The sequence below is a fragment of the Pinus tabuliformis genome, chromosome 6, assembly GCF_031772625.1.
Source record: "Pinus tabuliformis cultivar Carrire ecotype Pingquan chromosome 6, CPIR1, whole genome shotgun sequence".
Classification (NCBI taxonomy): domain Eukaryota; kingdom Viridiplantae; phylum Streptophyta; class Pinopsida; order Pinales; family Pinaceae; genus Pinus; species Pinus tabuliformis.
In genome coordinates, this window is record NC_142292.1 from 681,543,340 (window position 1) to 681,563,507 (window position 20,168).

The window sequence follows — 20,168 nt, forward strand, 5'->3', positions numbered from 1 at the left end:
TGTGGTGATTGTGAATCCAACCTCCACTTCAATGACTTATTCCTTTGTGAGGTCCCAACATGAATCCTAGACTGTTTCTCTTTTCCAAGGTAATGGTTATCAAAGTCTAGTGACTATCAGTAATACAAAGTGTTGGAGTTGATATTATTCCCTTGAGAGGTCCCGGGATGAATCCTGGACCATTTATCTTCCTCCATGGTAATGATTATCAGACATGTGGATTGTCAACTGAATAGTAAAGTTTACAAATCACAATTGTTGACAGAATGTAATCCAATTCAAAACGTGATGCAAGCACTGGAAGTGTTTTACAAAACCAAAATTCTATACAGGGTATGATCTCTATTGTCCGACATCTTCCGGGTTCTGTATCCATGTTGCTAGTGAATCCCATGTGGAACGAACTCCACGGCGCGAATGCCATAACATAAATTCCTGTCAGCTTCAAATAAAGCTTTATTTTTTACAGAACCTGCCTATCGCATCCATATTCTTTCGTGCCGAGAGGGGGGGGCCTATTCATGTGGCGTTCGCAGTACTTTTGGTCCGGAACGACGTCTCTGGAGCAATGCCATTTCTTACCGTCTATTGTCCGACATCTTCCGAGTTCTCTATCCATGTTGCCAGCGAATCCCATGTGGAACGAACTCCACGGCGTGAATGCCATAACATAAAATGCTTGCTAGCTTCAAATAAAGATTTATTTTTTACAGAACCTACCTATCGCATCCATATTCTTTTGTGTCGAGGGGGGGGCTATTCATGTGGCGTTCGCAGTACTTTTGGTCTGGAATGACGTCTCTGGAGCAATGCCATTTCTTACCGTCTATTGTCCGACATCTTCCGGGTTTTGTATCCATGTTGCAAGCGAATCCCATGTGGAATGAACTCCACGGAGCGAATGCCATAACATAAAATTCCTATCAGCTTCAAATAAAGCTTTATTTTTTACAGAACCTACCTATAATAAACTTGACTATTGCACTTAGGGGTGGGGGAGGAAGATGATGACGAGGAGGAAGCTGAGGAGATCTTTGGTGAAGAGAAAACAAACTTTTTTGAATAGGAACGATAATCTCAGGCGGCACGAGGACATAGGCCATCATGTACTTGAAAATCAAATGCCTGGTGTTCCAGTTCCTGCCACTGCACTGGACTTAAGGGAGGACGTACTGCTGTTCTGACAACATGCATTCCTAGTCCCGCTTCCATTATAATAAACTTGACTATTGCACTTAGGGGTGGGGGAGGAAGATGATGACGAGGAGGAAGCTGAGGAGATCTTTGGCAAAGAGAAAACAAACTTTTCTGAATAGGAACGATAATCTCAGGCGGCACAGGGACACTAGCCATCATGTACTTGAAAATCAAACGCCTGGCCTTCCAGTTCCTGCCACTGCACTGGACTAAAGGGAGGACGTACTGCTGTTCTGACAACATGCATTCCTAGTCCTGCTTCCATTCCGTCCGTGTGCCTTCCCCTTGCCATTGATCTAACGCTTGAAATTTGTGTAATCGTCTAACATCTAATCGTATGGTGCACAAAATGACACGTAGGCAAGGAGGGGAGTTGATTTCAGAGGGAAACGCCTTACGGCATAAATATTTTATTTTATAACATTTTATAATTAAATTTAAAAGCAAAAAAGTATGGGAAAATGTTGTAGTGGTGTAAATGTTTATAAACTTTTATATGTGAGCTCAATTAAAAAATAATAAAAAGTTAAAAGTACTTATCTAGAAAAGACGCTTTCCAACCCAATATATAGAAATATAGTAATATTTTGTAAACATTTTAATTGGGTCAAAATAAAATTAAAAAATTGATAATTATAATTATGAATAAACATTTTCCATTAATAAAATTAATAAAACTAAAACTAAAAATATAATAAAATATAAAATTAATAAATATAATTATAATTAATAATAAAATCAACTTAAATCTATTTTAATTCTAATTCTAGATTTACTAAACGTTTAGTAAAAATCAGATCCCTTAAAACACTTGGTAATTCCCAAATTAAAATGGATTCACAACCGTAATGACCCCGTATGAAGGTTTCATCTAAAACCTAATCAACGTTGCATGTTAGCAATTCACCATAATTAACCTAAAAGAAAAACACAATACATACGTGAATAACAATGCCATTACACCTTTACATGCTTCGGGGTTCGTGTTTCCAGCTCCAAAAACTCTCTTCTAATGTTGTGGGGCGGTGCATAATGCTAGCCTGCTCCACCAGATAACTGATATCCTTTCTTTTTTCCTGCGAAAACACCATGGTTTTGGTGCCATAAATGGAATTGAGGGCGGTCTTACATAATCACGCTTTTTTCAATTTAATAGGTCACAAACACAGTTATTTCTGCTTTCTCCTTTATCTTCATGTTCACGGCCTTCCTGCTCCTGCTGCTGCTATCACTCTGAATGAAAAGCCCACTCAAACGTCACATCAAACTTTTCATCCTAACAATGTGAACATTTTATCCACACAGTTTCCATTGGGAATCCGCATTGCCAATGTTGATACCTCTGCTTCTGTCTTGCAGGCATGTAACGACGTCAAATCTCTCGGCGTGAATGCCATAACATAAAATGCCTGCCAGCTTCAAATAAAGCTTTATTTTTTACAGAACCTACCTATCGCATCCATATTCTCTCATGTCGAGAGGGGGGGCCTATTCATGTGGCGTTCGCAGTACTTTTGGTCCGGAACGACGTCTCTGGAGCAATGCCATTTCTTACCGTCTATTGTCTGACATCTTCCGGGTTCTGTATCTATGTTGCCAGCGAATCCCATGTGGAACGAACTCCACGGCGCGAATGCCATAACATAAAATCCCTGTCAGCTTCAAATAAAGCTTTATTTTTTACAGAGCCTACCTATAATAAACTTGATTATTGCACTTAGGGGTGGGGGAGGAAGATGATGACGAGGAGGAAGCTGAGGAGATCTTTGGCGAACTTTTCTGAATAGGAACGATAAGCTCAGGCGGCACGGGGACACAGGCCATCATGTACTTGAAAATCAAACGCCTGGCGTTCCAGTTCCTGCCACTGCGCTGGACTGAAGGGAGGAAGTACTGCTGTTCTGACAACATGCATTCTTAGTCCGGCTTCCATTCCGTCCCTGTCTCTTCCCCTTGCCATTGATCTAATGCTTGAAATTTGTGTAATCGTCTAACATCTAATCGTATGGTGCACAAAATGACACGTAAACAAGGAGGGGAGTTGATTTCATAGGGAACGCCTTAGGCGTAATTAAAATGTTAATATACTGATGATGATAATAAAATTTTAATAATTATAATATCAAATTTAGTTTCTAATATTACATATAAATGTTAATAATAATTTGCTTAAACCTATATTAAAAATCAAAATATTGATGCCAAATGACAGTGACCAGCGAACTGCCTATGGATTTTTGTTCACTGCTGGCTCTCAAGAAAAACCTCAAAAGTAGAAGCTACATAATGATGTTCGCTCTCCGTTATCGAAATGTCAATACAAAACCATACTTGTGTTCTTCAATATTCTCTCTTATTTTCCATGACGAAAATATGAGTGATAAGAATTTTGGCACGCATTCAGTTTACAAATTGGAAAAGAAAATACACATTTTCGGCACTGTATTTTAATATATTCAGCGTATGCACATCAAACAGAAAGCAAAAAATTATATTGCATTGTATTTTGATATTTTCAACGTAACCACATAAAACAGTTCCAATATTATTAATGAATACCTCGCTGCTTACATGATACTGTGGGAATCACCAAACAGCGACAAACCAGTATGTTCTAATGTAATTCCTTGATATAACTACCATAACAATATCTAACCACATTCTAAGACTGTAAAAAAAATGAGAAAATGGTGTCGCTACTTTATGTTTCTTAAAGCTTTTCCTCTTACTGCTCATTCTGCATTCTCTTTTCGTTGGCTACATGACCGAGGAGTGGTGCAACTGGATGAGTCACTGTTGTCATTCTTCGGACTTTCGTCCTCGTTTTCATACATTTAGCAATAGCCACTCTGACTGAAATTCTCCACCTCTTACTCGTTCATTCTACAATATTTTGCCAGTTTATTTTGCAATCTTTCTTCTTATGCATCTAGACGATTCATTAACCTCGTTCTTCCTTTTTTTGTCCTCATTTTCATACTTGATCTTGAAAAAGAAAGTACCCAAAGGCGATCCAAGTGCATTACTACGAGCAAAAGTTTTGGTACTGAAGCATTCCCGCGAGTTGGGTGGAGCGATGCGCTGATTTTCAAAAATCTTGAACAATGTGAGAACTAGCATGTGGGCACACCATATTGGAGATTCGTAGCCAGTCAGCTCCATCGGGAGCCTATCGAATATTGCTTCATAAAGAAACAAACATAGTTAACAATACGACGCACTTTTGATCAATTTCAAGGTCAGACAAGAAACGCAACCATATTGATACCTGGACCATGTTGGTTCGTGGAAAGCAAATAAACACCTGACCTGCAAGACGGAGCGATTAACACTGTTATTAAGAAACTAGTTAACGGATTCTGCGTGACATGTTATCTTGAATTTGTTCTGATTTCAGGTGGATTATAACATACCAGTGCAGATACTCACCTCCAGGAGCATCTGGATCCGTCATAACCTGATTATGGTTTTAAGAATTGATTAATGATATGAATTTCAATTTGACCAACGACAGATTAATAAATAAGTGTTAGCCAACATGTTGATAAAATTGGGAATTAAGCTTACGAATGCTACTGATTTGGGTTTTCTGAAGATTTGCTCCAACTCTACATCAGAAGCATCCATATAGTGATGAAAACGAGTAGGACGGCTTTGCACCTCAGTAGGGGTTACTTCGTCGCCTAAGCTGATTGGTCTATCGCGAACTTTTCTGAATAGGAACGATAAGCTCAGGCGGCATGGGGACACAGGCCATCATGTACTTGAAAATCAAACGTCTGGCGTTCCAGTTCCTGCCACTGCACTGGACTGAAGGGAGGACGTACTGCTGTTCTGACAACATGCATTCCTAGTCCCGCTTCCATTCCGTCCTGTCTCTTCCCCTTGCCATTGATCTAATGCTTGAAATTTGTGTAATAGTCTAACATCTAATCCTATGGTGCACAAAATGACACGTAGACAAGGAGGGAGTTGATTTCATAGAGAAACGCCTTACAACGTAAGAAAACATAAAAAATTATTCTCTTCAACCATGAAATCACATAACAATTTAAAAATTGTTCTCATAAACCACGAAATCACATTACACTACCGCATCCCAAAAAAAATGCATAAAAAAAACTTATCATCGTCCTATTAAGGAAAAAAGCTCATCGTCCTATTAAGGAAAAAAGCTAAAACAAAAAACTGCATTAGCATAAATGCAACTAATCCCTTGATGCTCAAGAATTGTACTTTATAAAATTCATTGCTACGGTGAAAGAATATGCAAATGTGTAGTTTAATTAATTTTAAGTGAATTTATGTTTAGAACTCGTTGGCACGTCCATGTTTATTTAATTAGATTCTAATAATCCATTCTATTAACTTTTTGTAACTATTAAAAGAGTAAAAACAAAAACACAAATCCATTCTATTAACTTCAACGCAAATTTCATGGTTACTCAATTTTAATTACAATTAAGAAAAAATTGATAAATTGATCTCTACTTTAGTGATCTCTATCCAAGACTCTGGCTCACTTCAGAAAAATTAAAATAAATAATTAAAAGTCAAAATAAAAACTAAAAAGAAAAGGAAAAAAACTTAAATCTAAACTTACAAGGAAATAAAAAAATAGAAAAACGAGAATCTAAATAAGCACGTCCATTTTTATTTAATGAGCTTCTAATAATCCATTCTATTAACTTCTTATAATTATTAAAAGAGAAACAAAAACACAAATCCATTCTATTAACTTCTTATAATTATGAAAAATTATGAAAAGAGTAAAACCAAAAGGCAAATTTTATGGTCACTCGATTTTAATTACAATTAAGAAAAAAGTGATAAATTGATCTCTACTTTAGTGATCTCTATGCAAAACTCTGGCCCACCCTAGAGAAATTAATATAAATAATTAAAAGTCAAAATAGACGCTAAAAAGAAAAGGGAAAAAACTTAAATTTAAACTTATAAGGAAATAGAAAAAGTACAAAAAGCATGAATCTAAATAGAAAGTATCGAGAAAAAAAGCAAGAATCAAATCGTGGGTGTGCTTTTTGGATTTGGTAAGTGGATTCATTTTACATCGAATAAGATAAGACATTGGTAATTAGTCTCAGTGGAATGGGTGGTTCAACTATCCGTTGAAAGAATGTCTATATATATACATTCAATTTCGCAGAATTTCATACATATTTCTCCCCTCCCTCCTTTATCCACGGCCTCCTATGTCTGTGGGGTCGGCGGTCTCTCTGTACTATGTCTTGGGGATTGCATGTCTCTGTGTGGTATGTGGTGTGCTTCCTCTATCCATGGCCTATTATGTCTGCGAGGTTGCCTCTCTGTGAGGTATGGTCTTTGGCTTAGTAGGTCTGCGAGATTGGTTGTCTTTGTGTGGTTTGGTGTTTAAGTCCGTCTGTGCTTTTTGTGCTTTTTGAGTGATGTGGGTTTATGTGAGAGGAGGAAGAGGCAACTCTATTGGTATCATTCGTCGGAGAAAACAATTTCAAGGGCAGGACAATTGGATTTGGTTCATCCCTTGGAAATTTGGAATTACTTAATGTTTCTAAAATTCAGATACATATATTATCATCATATCATCTGATATGAGAAGCAAATTCTTTATTATCCACTTTCTTTCCTTTTACATTGAAATTTCCTTGTGATGAAGATAGCAACTGCCACATTTAAACTCTGTTTTATTTGTTATTTCTTATTTCATCTGAGCTCTCTTATGAGAAGCAATTTCTTTATTATCTACTTACTGTCTTTCCTTTTGTACTGAAATTTCCTTTCGTGTGATGAAGATAACAATCACCATTTGAACTCACTTTTATTCGTTGGGACTATAGCCGTCGCCATTTGAAGTTTGTTTAATTTGTTGTCGCCATTTGAAGTTTGTTTAATTTGTTGTTGCTATTGTTCAAACCCTGCTCCAATCTACAATTCCAGGTATGTAGAAATGGCTCCATCTCTGTTCAAACCCTGTTCCAACGTATAACTTCAGGTACACTGAGATGGCTCTAGCTCTTTTCCTCCCAGTGATTAACCCAAGTTTTAGAATATTTGATTTTCTATAACTCATATTCTTCCACTAGATTAACCCTAATTTAGTTAGCGTATTTCCTAATTAATTTAAGAAGCATGTTTACCCCGTGTTTATCAGTTAATCCCCCAGGTTCATTGATTTGTTTCCTCTGTAAGTTTGACTGCATGTTCTTTTCTGCTCTACTCTGTCTTGCTGTGCCTAATAGGAGTAAAAAACTTATTACAGGTGTGCGCACTTGTAATATGGCCTTGATTAGCATCTTTATTATTTTCTTTTAATCGAGGCTTTTTCTTGATGCATATTGGAAGCTGGGAACCATTATTGAGAAGGTTGAGGTCAAGATGGGAACCATTCTTGGAAATACTTGGAAATATTGAGGTCATCAGTTCTAAAATTCTTCAGTCCCCAACCTTACATGTTGGGTTCTGAGCAGGGTTGACTCTACCGGCAAGCACTATAGGGCACATTGCCATAGTAGGCAAAGTTAGTCATATGATACAAAATTTCTCTTTAGGTGTTTTATTCATAAATAGAGAAAAAGAAAATCAAAATATTTAAAATGTTTAACTGGAAGTATAATTTTGTATGTATAATAACAAAAATCATATAAAGTCCATCAAGATAAATTTTATCACATATATTAGATTGTATATAACCCTAATTTTTAATGCATTTTAAATTAATAAATAAATATAGTGTCTTTTATAACCCAAAAAAACTATTTGTTTTTTAAATTCTTTATATTATATATCCAAATTAAAATTAACATTAAAATGGTTAATAACATACCAAAGAAAATAAAAATTAGTAAAAGAATCATTAAATGTGATGTTAAAAAACCTCTTGAAATAATATAAAATAAATAACTTTCAAAATACATTACCAAATAAACACATCATTACACTTTATATTAATAAAATATTTATTTATATGTATGTGATTATAATTATATTTAAAGTTTAATGGAACATTAGTGTAATTAATAAAATATTTATTTATATATATGTGATTATAATTATATTTAAAGTTTAATGGAACAAAATAATATATAGGATTGAAACAATATATATTGTAAGAAAAATAAAAATACAATAAATAATATAAAAATTTATTATAATTAGATTACTCATAAAAACATTTTAATCCAAAATTTTGTTTTTTTTTTAAATAAAAAAAATCAAAACATGTCATGATCTCAAAGAATGATTCAATGAATATGATAAACAATATCTGGAGAATTGGTCAAAGTTAATTTGTATGTGGTATATTTGATAACATATTATCCTCGTTTTAATGCATTTCCATATCAGCAAAAGGCATCAATAGAATTTTATAATATAAAAGTCTTTGAAGCACTAAAAGCAAAATTCTCTATTTCTTTCCCGTAAAATTCTCTAATTCTATATTCCTAATATAAAATGATAATGTCAAGTTATATGAAATATATTAGGTAGCATCTAGTTTTAATGCATTTCCAAATAAGGAAAATAGAAAAAAAAAACCATCAATAAAATTTTATAATATAAAAATCTTTAAATCCAACTTAAGAACAAAATTCTCTACTTTTTCCATTTTTTGCATTGTATATTTAATGTAAAATGATAATGTGAAGTATTGACATAAGAGTTCATTAAAATAAGTATTAAATGTGATACTGGAGTTTGTAACACTTTTTCATTGTACATTTAATGTCAAATGATAATGTTAGGTATAGAGAAGACTTTGGTAAAATAAGTATTAAATGTGATATTAGAATTTGTAACATAATTATTAAGTGTGATATCGAAGTTTTGTTATATTAAGTATTAAGTGTTAGTTAGGTAAAATAAGCATCATTGTCATAATTGAGGAAAAATAATATAAATTAGAGAATTTTAAAAAATGAAATTAAATTAATGACTAAATAAAGTCCAAAAAAAAATTATCATTTAAAATTCAATCAAAGGTAATATTAGAAAGTCCATAAATATAAATTTTATAGGAATCCCATATTCATTTAGAAATATGTGATTATCATATATAAGGTTGAGTTGGAGAAAAACAACTTCAAATTATATATATATATATATATATATATATATATATATATTATGAAATTTAGGCCACTTGGGTATTTGAAAAAAATTGCAATGAGTCAACTTGTGGAACTTAGATGGGGTAATGGTCACTAAAATCAGCTTAAAGTTGGTAAGATTAATATGAATACAATATGATATGCTTTTAATATTTTCTTACATCATTATGTAGGAGTGATGTTAGGAGTAAGATTGGCTAATGAACTTGTTAAGATAATTATTTTGTCATAGAATGAATATTGTATATCCATAGTTAAGAAGATATAGAAGTAACATTTATACGGACTTAAACACAATTATTTTAATTATCAAATTTCAGAGAATCATCATCCCACAATTATAGAACGTAGAATTACATATCTAAAATATGTCATTATAAAACAAATAATTACATATCTAAAAAATATAAGAATATATTAATTACATATCTAAAAAGCATAGAAGATTGTTCTGATAAACTATGAAAGTAGGTATCATTATCACATTCTAGAAAATAAAGACATCAAAGAAAAAAAATCATCATATAGAAAAAGACGACATCTTTAGCATACATGCAACTAATCCCTTTGGTGCTCAAGAGTTGTAACCCATTACAGATCTTTGTTGTGTACCTTAATTTTTTATATATAAATATAAAAGAAAGAAAATGGAAATGCATAGCTTAATTAATTTTTAGTGAATTCATGTTTAAAGCTCAATACCTTCAATACTCAATAGTTGTAACCCATTAGAGATCTTTGTTGTATACCTTAATTTTTTGTATACAAATATAAAAAAAATAAAATGCAAATGCATTGCTTAATTAATTTTTAGTGAATTCATGTTTAAAAATCAATAGGTTATTTTCTAAATAATCCATTCTATCAATTTTAGAATTATTAAAATCTATTTTGCAAATTTTATACTTCATCAATTTCAATTACAATTCAAACATAATTAAGAAAAGTTGATCTGCTTAATTTTTTATATGTAAATATAAAAGAAAGAAATGGAAATGCATAGCTTAATTAATTTTTAGTGAATTCATGTTTAAAACTCAATACCTTTTTTACTCCAGAGTTGTAACCCATGAGAGATCTTTGTTGTATACCTTAATTTTTTGTATATAAATATAAAAAATAAAATGCAAATGCATAGCTTAATTAATTTTTAGTGAATTCATGTTTAAAAATCAATAGGTTATTTTCCAAATAATCCATTCTACCAATTTTAGAATTATTAAAATCTATTTTGCAAATTTTATACTTTATCAATTTCAATTACAACATAATTAAGAAAAGTTGATCTCCAGTTTCAAAGCTTATTAAAAACTATTTTGCAAATTTTATGCTCAATCAATTTTAATTACAATTAAAATATAATTAAGAAAATTTGATCTCCAGCACCAGGACTCTTAAAATAAATAGGTCAAAATCGAGGCTAAATTAAAAAGGCAATCCAAAGCACTGGAAAAAGAAAACGATAAAAAAAACAATAAATTTAAATTGGAAAAGCCAATAGGAAGTACTTTTTACATGAATATAAACGGAAAATATTGAGAATAAAAGCAAGAATTAGATGCCGGGTGCGCTTTTTGGAAAGCCGTTGGTAATTGGTCTCAGCTGTAACGGGTGGTTCAAGCATCCGTTGAAAGAAAGTCTATATATACATTCAATCTCACGGAATTTCAAACATATTTCTCCTCCTCCTTACTTTATCCATGGCCTGCTATTTCTCCAGGGTTGGCTGTCTCTGTGTCGACGGTGTCCTTCCTCTTTCCATGGCTTATTATCTCTGCGAGGTTGGCTGTCTCTGTGTTGGCTTATTTCTCTGCGAGGTTGGCTGTCTCTGTGTAGTATGGTGTTTGGCTTAGCATGTCTGCGAGATTGGCTGTCTCTGTGTGGTATGGTGCTTGAATGTGTGTGGGGTATGGTGTTTGAGTCTGTATAGGATTTTGAGTGATGTGGGTTTATACGATAGAGGAGGAAGAGGCAACTCTAATTGTATTATTTCCTGGAAAAAACAACTTCTTGGTTACGACAATTGGATTTGGTATGGCAATTGGATTTAGTTCATCCCTTGGAATTACTTTCATGTGATCTCTGATATGATAAGCAATTTATTTATTATCTACTTTGTTGGAATTCAGAGGCACAGCAAATCAATTAAAACACAGAACAATCAAGCACATAAGAGACAGTTTTTAACGTGGTTCACCCAACCAATCTGGGCTACGTCCACCAAACATAGGCATCAGGAATTTATTAATCAAATTGGAGATTACATAATGAAAAACTTCATAAAACTCTCACCCTCTCAGCAAACCATCCGAATGGTTGCCTGTTATATAGCATAGAGAATCTAACAGCCTCATTAAGTCCCTCACATCAAATATAGGAGGCATTAACTCCCTCCCAACAAACTGGAGTTAATCTAGGACCTGAATTCTATTGTTGTCATCAGCTGAGATTTTTCCTATTTTACTCCAAACAGAAAATCTCAACAATCTCCACCTTGACAACAATTCCCCTGATGCCCTGTTATTATTATTTTATCTTTTCTGCAAGCCAAGAGAAGCCAAACACCAGCGTAGCTTCTCCAACAAAACTGGTTTCGTGAACATGTCTGCACAGTTCTCCTTTGTATGCACTTTTTCAAGAGAGACTCCCCTTTCAGTGATAACCTGTCTTACAAAATGGTACTTAATTGGAATATGCTTTTATTTACTATGATAGGCCGGATTCTTAGCCAAATGTATTGCACTTTGACTATCACAAAGTAACCTGATGTTGTCCTGTAACCTACCAAACTCACCAAGCAAACCTTTCAACCAAACCGCCTCTTTGCAAGCATGAGAAGCAGCAATGTATTCTGCTTCAGTAGTGGACAAAGCAACAATGTTCTGTAGCTTTGACATCCAGCTGATAGCTCCACCTGCAAGAGTAAAGACGTACCCTGAAGTTGACCTTCTCTTATCCAAATCACCTGCAAAATCGGAATCAACATATCCGCAAACAAATTCACTACTCTTATTGTAAGAAATACAATAACTACTTGTGCCTCTCAAATACCGAAGCACCCATTTCACTGTTGACCAGTGTTCTTTACCCGGATTTGCCATGTACCTGCTGACAACCCCAACTGCATGTGAAATATCTGGTCGAGTACACACCATCGCATACATTAAACACCCTACTACATTGGCATATGGAATTCGAGACATATAATCCTTTTCTTCATCTGTATTAGGACATAAACTCGAAGAAAGCTTAAAATGGGAAGCTAAAGGGACTGAAACAGGCTTCACATTATCCATACCAAACCTCAAAAGTATTTTCTCAATATACTTTTGTTGTGATAGCCATAGCTTACCATTGCTCCTGTCTCTGAAAATCTCCATGCCCAAAATCTGTCTTGCTGCTCCTAGATCTTTCATATCAAACGTCCTTGCCATCTGAGCCTTCAACCTGTTAATTTCTTCTATGCTTTTGCTTGCTAAAAGCATATCATCAACATACAACACTAAGATAATGAACATGCCATTATTTAACTGTTTAAAGTAAACACAATGATCATATTCACTTCTTACGTATTTCTGACTCAACATGAAAGAATCAAACTTCTTATACCATTGCCGAGGCGACTGCTTCAGGCCATATAATGACTTCTTGAGCCTGCAGACAAATTTCTCATTGCGATGCTGAACAAACCCTTCCGGTTGTTCCATATATATTTTCTCATCTAAATCACCATGTAGAAATGCAGTCTTAACATCTAACTGCTGCAACTCTAAATCAAACAAAGCCACTAATGCTAACACAATTCTAATTGAAACAATTTTAACCACTGGTGAAAATATCTCATGAAAATCTATGCCAGCTTTCTGAGAAAACCCTTTTGCAACCAGTCTCGGTTTGTACCTGTCTTCCGTATCATTCACACCCCGTTTCACCTTGAACACCCACTTGCATCCCACAGTTTTCCTGCCTTTGGGATGTTCAACCAGATCCCACGTGCCATTCTTACCTAAGGCCATCATTTCTTCCTTCATGGCTGCTTTCCATTTGTCACTATTTGAACCTTCTACAGCTTCCTGATAACACAAAGGTTCATCATCATTAGCGTTCAAAGCAACTGAAGTAACATGATCATCATACCTTCTCGGAGGGCGTTTGATCCTTGTAGACCTCCTTAAGAATGTTTCTGGTGCTTCCACAATTGGCTGTCTATCAACTGTAGGAATTTCTTCATGATCGCCATCTGAGACCTGTTCATGACCTCCATCTGAACCCTGTTCATAATCTGATTCTGAAACCTGTTCATGACTAGAATTTGAACTATGGTCGTTATGACTATCATTAGAAATGCTGTCAAACTGAATATGCTGGAAATCAGATACATCATCCAGTTTCAATCTACTAGTTACATCTAACTGTACAAGAGAGGATTCATCAAACTTTACATCTCTGTTGATGATGATTTTGCGGGTAGTAGGATCCCACAATCTAAATCCCTTTGTTCCATCACCAAACCCAACAAAGACATACCTTTTCGATTTCGGATCTAATTTAGTTCGCTGATGTTTAGGCACTAGAGCATATGCATCACAGCCAAACACTCTGAGTTTAGAATAGTCACAAGGGTGTCCTTTCCATACCTCTTGCGGAACCTTGCAACCTATCGCCGTTGATGGAGATCAGTTTATCACATAACAAGCTGTTGCCACCGCTTCCGTCCACAACTCCTTCGGCAACCCGGCGTTACTCAGCATACACCTTGCTCTCTCTAGAAGAGTCCTGTTCATGCGTTCAACAACTCCATTCTGTTGAGGAGTATAAACCGTGGTCTTATGTCTTTCAATCCCTGCATCCTTGCGATAGCTGTCAAACTCCTTGGAGGAAAACTCACCACCATTGTCAGTTCTTAAACATTTTATAGTTCTACCAGTGCTGTTTTCTACCAATGCTCTAAACTGCTTGAAAACTGTAAAAACATCAGACTTCCGTTTCAACATGTAGACCCACACTTTTCTAGAAAAGTCATCAATGAATGATACAAAATAAGACGAACCACCATATGAAGTTGTAGGGGCTGGACCCCAAACATCTGAATGAATATAATCAAGTATCCCTTTACTAGTATGTTTGCCTGTTTTAAACTTTTGTTTACCTTGTATTCCAAACAAGCAATGTTTACAGAAATCTAACTTTCCAGATCTTAGATTAGGTAGTAACTTACGGTCAGCCAAAATTTTCAACCCTCGTTTGCTCATATGGCCCAACCTTTGATGCCATAGGCGAATGGAACTACTGTCCTGTTCAGACACCGACACATGATCTGACCCAGTTCTACCTTCTAATTGAAAAAGATTTCCTACCTTCTTAGCCTTCATCACTAGTAAGATACCTTTATAGATTTTCATAACTCCACCTTGAATTACAGTTTTATATCCATTCGTATCCAGTGCTCCTAATGAAATTAGATTTTTTCTTAGATCTGGTACATGTCTCACATCAGTTAACATTTTGGTTGTGCCATCAAACATTTGTAGTTGTACACTTCCTATTCCAACAATACTGCAAGTGACATCATTACCCATGTACACGACTCCATCATCAACTGATCTATATGTTTTAAACCAATCTCTATGTATACACATGTGGTTAGATGCCCCGGAATCTAACAACCAATGTTGATCATGTTTTGAAATGTTAACAGACAATACCTCATCACTCATACCTGAACCAGATACTGAACCTGTATCTGTGGTGTTGGCCTCCTTCTTTTCTGTCGAAGAGCCTTCTTTAGCAGCCTGCTTTCGCTTCCAGCAATCCTTTTTCAGATGTCCAGCCTTGCCACAATGCCAGCACTTCACCTTGGGCTTCTTTCCTTTGGACTTCGAACGAGAGTCGCTATGCTTTCCCCCGGAGTGTCTCTCTCGTGAGCGACCTCTGGCCATCATTACCTCTGATGTAGAGGTGTCTGCATTCGACCTCTTCCTCGTCTCCTCAGCCAACAAGGCTCCAACAACATCGTCAAACTCAAGGATATCTGATGTACTAAAGCTTATGGAAGTAACAAAGTGATCCCAGGATTCAGGCAATGAACACAATAGAGTTATTGCCTTATCCTCTGAATCAAATTTCACATCTAGACTATCTAATTGCACCAGTAAGGTATTAAAAACATTCAGGTGATCAGCAATCGAGGTACCTTCTTTCATCCGCAAACCATAAAGCTGTCGTTTCAGGAGAATCCGATTTGTCAAAGATTTCGTCATATAGAGCTTCTCAAGCTTCGACCACAGGCTTGCAGCGGTTTTCTCTGACACAATGTTGAACAGAACATCGTCCGCCAGACATAACCGAATTGCGCTCAGAGCTCTATCGTCCATCTCATCCCATTCATCCTTCGTCATGGAAGGAGGCCTTTTGTTTTTCCCCAACAGTGCTTTTGCCACACCTTGTTGAACCAGCAGATCGTGCATCTTTACCTTCCAGATCTCAAAATTATTCTTTCCATTAAATTTCTCTATTTCAAAACGGGCACTCTGAGTTTTGGCCATCTCGTCTAAAAAACCAAAAAATCTCCAATTTCAATTTAATAACAACACAAAATTGAATCTGAATCAATGCCTATGCCTCAGATTATTTTCGCCTTTTAAAAAAAAAATAAACCTGTGTGCTTTGCTGTATGAAACTCAAATTGGCATGTAAAATACAAATAAACCTTTGTGCTTTGCGCCAATCCCAGCACACCATATATACAACGCATATATTAAAACAAAAACAACACAGCGCATGTATTCAATTTATCCACGCAGTTTGAAATACATATCAACGCTGTTTCTTAAAAAATATATCCATGCCGTTTTCACAAAAAAAAAATATATCCACGCTGATATAAAAACGCAGTTTTCAATGTAATGCCATCTCTACGCAATTTTCAAAAATATATATATGTCCACGCCGTTTTAATAAATCCACGCAGTTTGACAACACATCCACGCTGTTTATAAAATATGTCCACGCTGTTTTAATAAATCCACGCAGTTTGACAACACATCCACACTGTTTATCTATCCACGCAGTTTCAATACACACACCCACGCAGGTTATAATTTAAATTCACACCGTTTTTCTTATTTACGAGAGCTGTAATAAAAAAAACTGAACAGTTGTATCAATCCAACGCAGACCTGTAGCATTTCGTTGTTCTCCGCATTGGGAATGGTTTGAAGAGCGCCCACCAGGCACACGAATCCAACGATGATGGGTTGTTATGAAACTGCACGCGAAAAACTAATGTTTTTGTGCCACGCATTTGCTGTGCAGCTCAGCAATACAGCTCCATGCACACGAACAACAACCAAAACTCCGGCTGCCTCCAGCACGCAATATCGCTTATCCACGCAGCAGGTCACATCCACGCAGCAACAGTCACGTCCAAAGCAAACGCACCCTCAGCGCTCCAGCACAGCCAGCGCTCCACCTTGAGCTCCGATACCAATTGTTGGAATTCAGAGGCACAACGAATCAATTAAAACACACAGCAGAACAATGAAGCACATAAGAGACAGTTTTTAACGTGGTTCACCCAACCAATCTGGGCTACGTCCACCAAACATAGGGATCAGGAATTTATTAATCAAATTGGTGATTACATAATGAAAAACTTCATAAAACTCTCACCATCTCAGCAAACCATCCGAATGGTTGCCTGTTATATAGCATAGAGAATCTAACAGCCTCATTAACTCCCTCACATCAAATATAGGAGGCATTAACTCCCTCCCAACAAACTGGAGTTAATCTAGGACCTGAATTCTATTGTTGTCATCAGCTGAGATTTTTCCTATTTTACTCCAAACAGAAAATCTCAACATACTTACTTTCTATTGGTTTGTATTGAAATGTACGTTCATGTGATGAAGACAGCAATCACCACACCATTTGAGGTTTGTTTTATGTGTTGTTACTATTGCACAATTCCAGGTTTGTAGAAATGGTTCCATCTCTGTTCAAACCCTATTCCAATCCAATGTGTAACTTCAGGTATGCTGAGATGGCCCTATCTTTTGTATTTTCAGTGATCTAACTGGATTTAATAAATACAGCCTCTCGTTAACCCAAATTTGGGATGTTTAACATATTTGATTTTCTATTAACCATATTGCATCATCATTAAATTAAGTTTTACCTTGAACCGAACTATGTTAGTATAAGTCAGCTTCCTTAGGAATGGCCGGTAGTTTTCCATTAGATTAACCCTAGTTTAGTTAGCGTGTTTCTTAATTAATTTAAGAAGCCTTTTTACCCTTTGTTTATCGGGTAATCCTTCTAGTTCATTAATTTTCTTCTTCTGTAAGTTTAACTGCATGTTCTACTCTGCACTACCCTGTCTTGCTTTGCCTAATAGGAATCAAAAACTTATTGCAGGTGTGTGGACTTGTAATATGGCCTTTTTAGCCTCGTCATCATAAAGACTGACCAGTAACTTCATCAATTTCCTTTAATTGAATCTTTTTCTTGATGCATATTGGAAGCTGGGAACAATTAGAAAAGCTTGAGGTCAAGCTGGGAACCATTCTTGGAAAGCCAGAGGTCATCGGATCTAGGATCCTAGGCCCCAACCTCGAATGCTCAGTTCTGAGCCGTTCTTACTCCACCTGCAAGCATTACAGGGTACATTTCCATGCCTTTTGTTCATTTGATTGGATTGCATATCATTTTCTGTATTCTTGGTCTCTGGGATCTTTGTCTTTTTATTAAATCTGCTTGCATTTCCAATGGGGTGATTAATATCAATCTTAGTGTCATTTTCATTTCTTTCTTTCTTCTTCTTCGTCTTGTGCTTCATGTTTGTGCGATTTTTGAAGATGGTCGTGGCCTGGCATGTGACCAACAAACCATTCCCAAAACCGAAACCACCGGGTTTAGAGTTGAATCTGTGGCCAACATAAATGAGTAGTCCCGCTCTGCACACTGCCAGCTCCTCTTAGAATTCCTTGGCGGGCACTACTCTCATTGCTATCAAATCCCTCATCCTCTTTCTCCTTTTCTGATAAATCATTAGAAGTTCTAGGCCTCTTAGCTTTTCTCCTACGGTCATAGACGTGAACTCTGTTCTATTCAGGCTAATGTTAGCACTGGTCAAATCCTACCCCAACTTACAACTCTAGGTAAGCAAAGACGTGTTTTAATTTAGTTTTTATTAACCCATTTTAACCATGCTTACATTAAATTTATAGGTACGCACTAATGTGTTTTAAATTAGTTTTTATTAACCCGGTCTAGGTGTGCTTATATTAAATTTAATTTTTCATTAAGTACATCGTGCATATTAAATTATTTTTTTCATTTAAATCCGCATTTAGTTTTTATTAACCCATTGTAACAATGTTTATATTAAATTTATAGGTACGATCAGATGTGATTTAATTTAGTTTATAGTAAACCAATTTAAGTATGCGTTATATTAAATTAAATTTTTGACTAAACCTCCTGCATTTTGCATATTTAATTAATATTTTTAGTTACAAGGAAGTGTATATATACATCAAATCTCACATAATTTCGACATATTCTGTTTGTATTTGAGCCGTATGGTTTGCGATATTGGAGGAAGAGAATTGGATTTGTATCATCATCTGGAGAGAAAAAACTTTGAAAGGGCAGCTGGATTTTGTTCCTCACCTGGAATTACTCGAGGGTTTCTGACTTAAGCTACATGATATTATATTTCATCTGATCTCTGATAGCAATCTCTTTATTATTTAATTTCTTTCTTTCTTGTTATATTGGAATTTCTTTTAGTGTGATGAGGATAGCAAGTACTATTTGAAGTCTATTTCTGTTGTTGATAATGTTCGAGCCCTGCTCTAATGTATGGCTCCAAGTATGCCGAGCTAACTATAGCTCTCTTAGTGTAATAAGTTAACTAGCTTTAATAAATATAATTTTCTATTAATTCAGTTTTTCGTTTAATCACAGTTTAATTCACCTGCCTTATAAATGACTTTGCCATTCTCCCATTAGATTAACCCTAATTTAGTTAGCATATTTCTTAATTAATTTAATCGAACCGTTTATCCTATATCTATCAGTTAACCCGTCTTGTTCATTCATTTGTTTCCTCTCTAAATTTAACCACATGTTCTTCTTTTCTTTGCCTTGCCTAATAGGAATGAAAAAACCTAATTGCAAGTGGTGCACTTGCATCTGAGTTTGTTAGCCTCATCATGAAGAATTCCTTGGATTCAGGCCTACTGTTTTGCATTTCGGAAGTTGGGAACCATCATGGTTGGAGAGCTTGAGATCATGGATCCTTGGCCTCCAACTTCGAATGGTGGGTTTTTAGTAGTGTTTACTCCACCTACAAGCATCACAGGGCATGTTGCCACCTTCTTTATTAACTTGGATTGCAGATCACTTTTTCTTGTTCCTGGTCTATTGGACCTCTCTCTTTCTCCACCTGCTTGACTTTTCTTGATCTATCCGAGATAGGCATCACCACTAACTTGATGGGCTTTATAGCGGTCCATCATTTGGAGACGGGTATCACCACTACCTTGATGAGTTTTAGAGCGATCCGTCATCCTACAAAACAAACCTTTACCAGAACCAAATCAAAGGCTTTGGAGTCGAATCCATGACCCAACAGAAACAAGTGGTTCCGATCTGCACACTGCCAATCGTTGTTATAATATTAAATTTCTCCCATTGCTATCCAATCCCTCATTCTCTTTCTCCATTGATATATCGCTGGCTCTGCTCTGTTTTGATCGTTGTGTTGTTAAAACACTTTCAATTTACAACTCACAACACACATGGATGGTTTTAGCTATTTACTTTGTTGTGTTTAAGCTAAGAGATTTATTCTAT

General features: G+C 35.5%; 1 protein-coding gene across 1 annotated transcript; it reads right to left on the reverse strand.

The window, feature by feature from the left end:
• Positions 1–4,098: 4,098 nt before the first annotated feature.
• On the reverse strand, positions 4,099–5,063 carry LOC149260487 (protein BROTHER of FT and TFL 1-like). The gene is made up of 4 exons (XM_089459515.1): positions 4,962–5,063; positions 4,611–4,654; positions 4,466–4,506; positions 4,099–4,379 (listed from the first exon to the last, which is right to left on the reverse strand). The coding sequence occupies exons 1-4, from the start codon at positions 5,061–5,063 to the stop codon at positions 4,099–4,101; spliced, it is 468 nt and encodes a 155-aa protein (XP_089315641.1).
• Positions 5,064–20,168: the final 15,105 nt, after the last annotated feature.

Excerpts from the sequence above, each read along its gene's own strand:
- LOC149260487 (XM_089459515.1), bottom strand. The coding sequence starts at position 5,063 with ATGGAAGCGGGACTAGGAATGCATGTTGTCAGAACAGCAGTACGTCCT. Across the intron at positions 4,507-4,610 it reads GGAGGTGAGTATCTGCACTG|GTCAGGTGTTTATTTGCTTT; the intron begins GTATGTTATAAT and ends TCCGTCTTGCAG. Across the intron at positions 4,380-4,465 it reads CACGAACCAACATGGTCCAG|CAATATTCGATAGGCTCCCG; the intron begins GTATCAATATGG and ends TTCTTTATGAAG.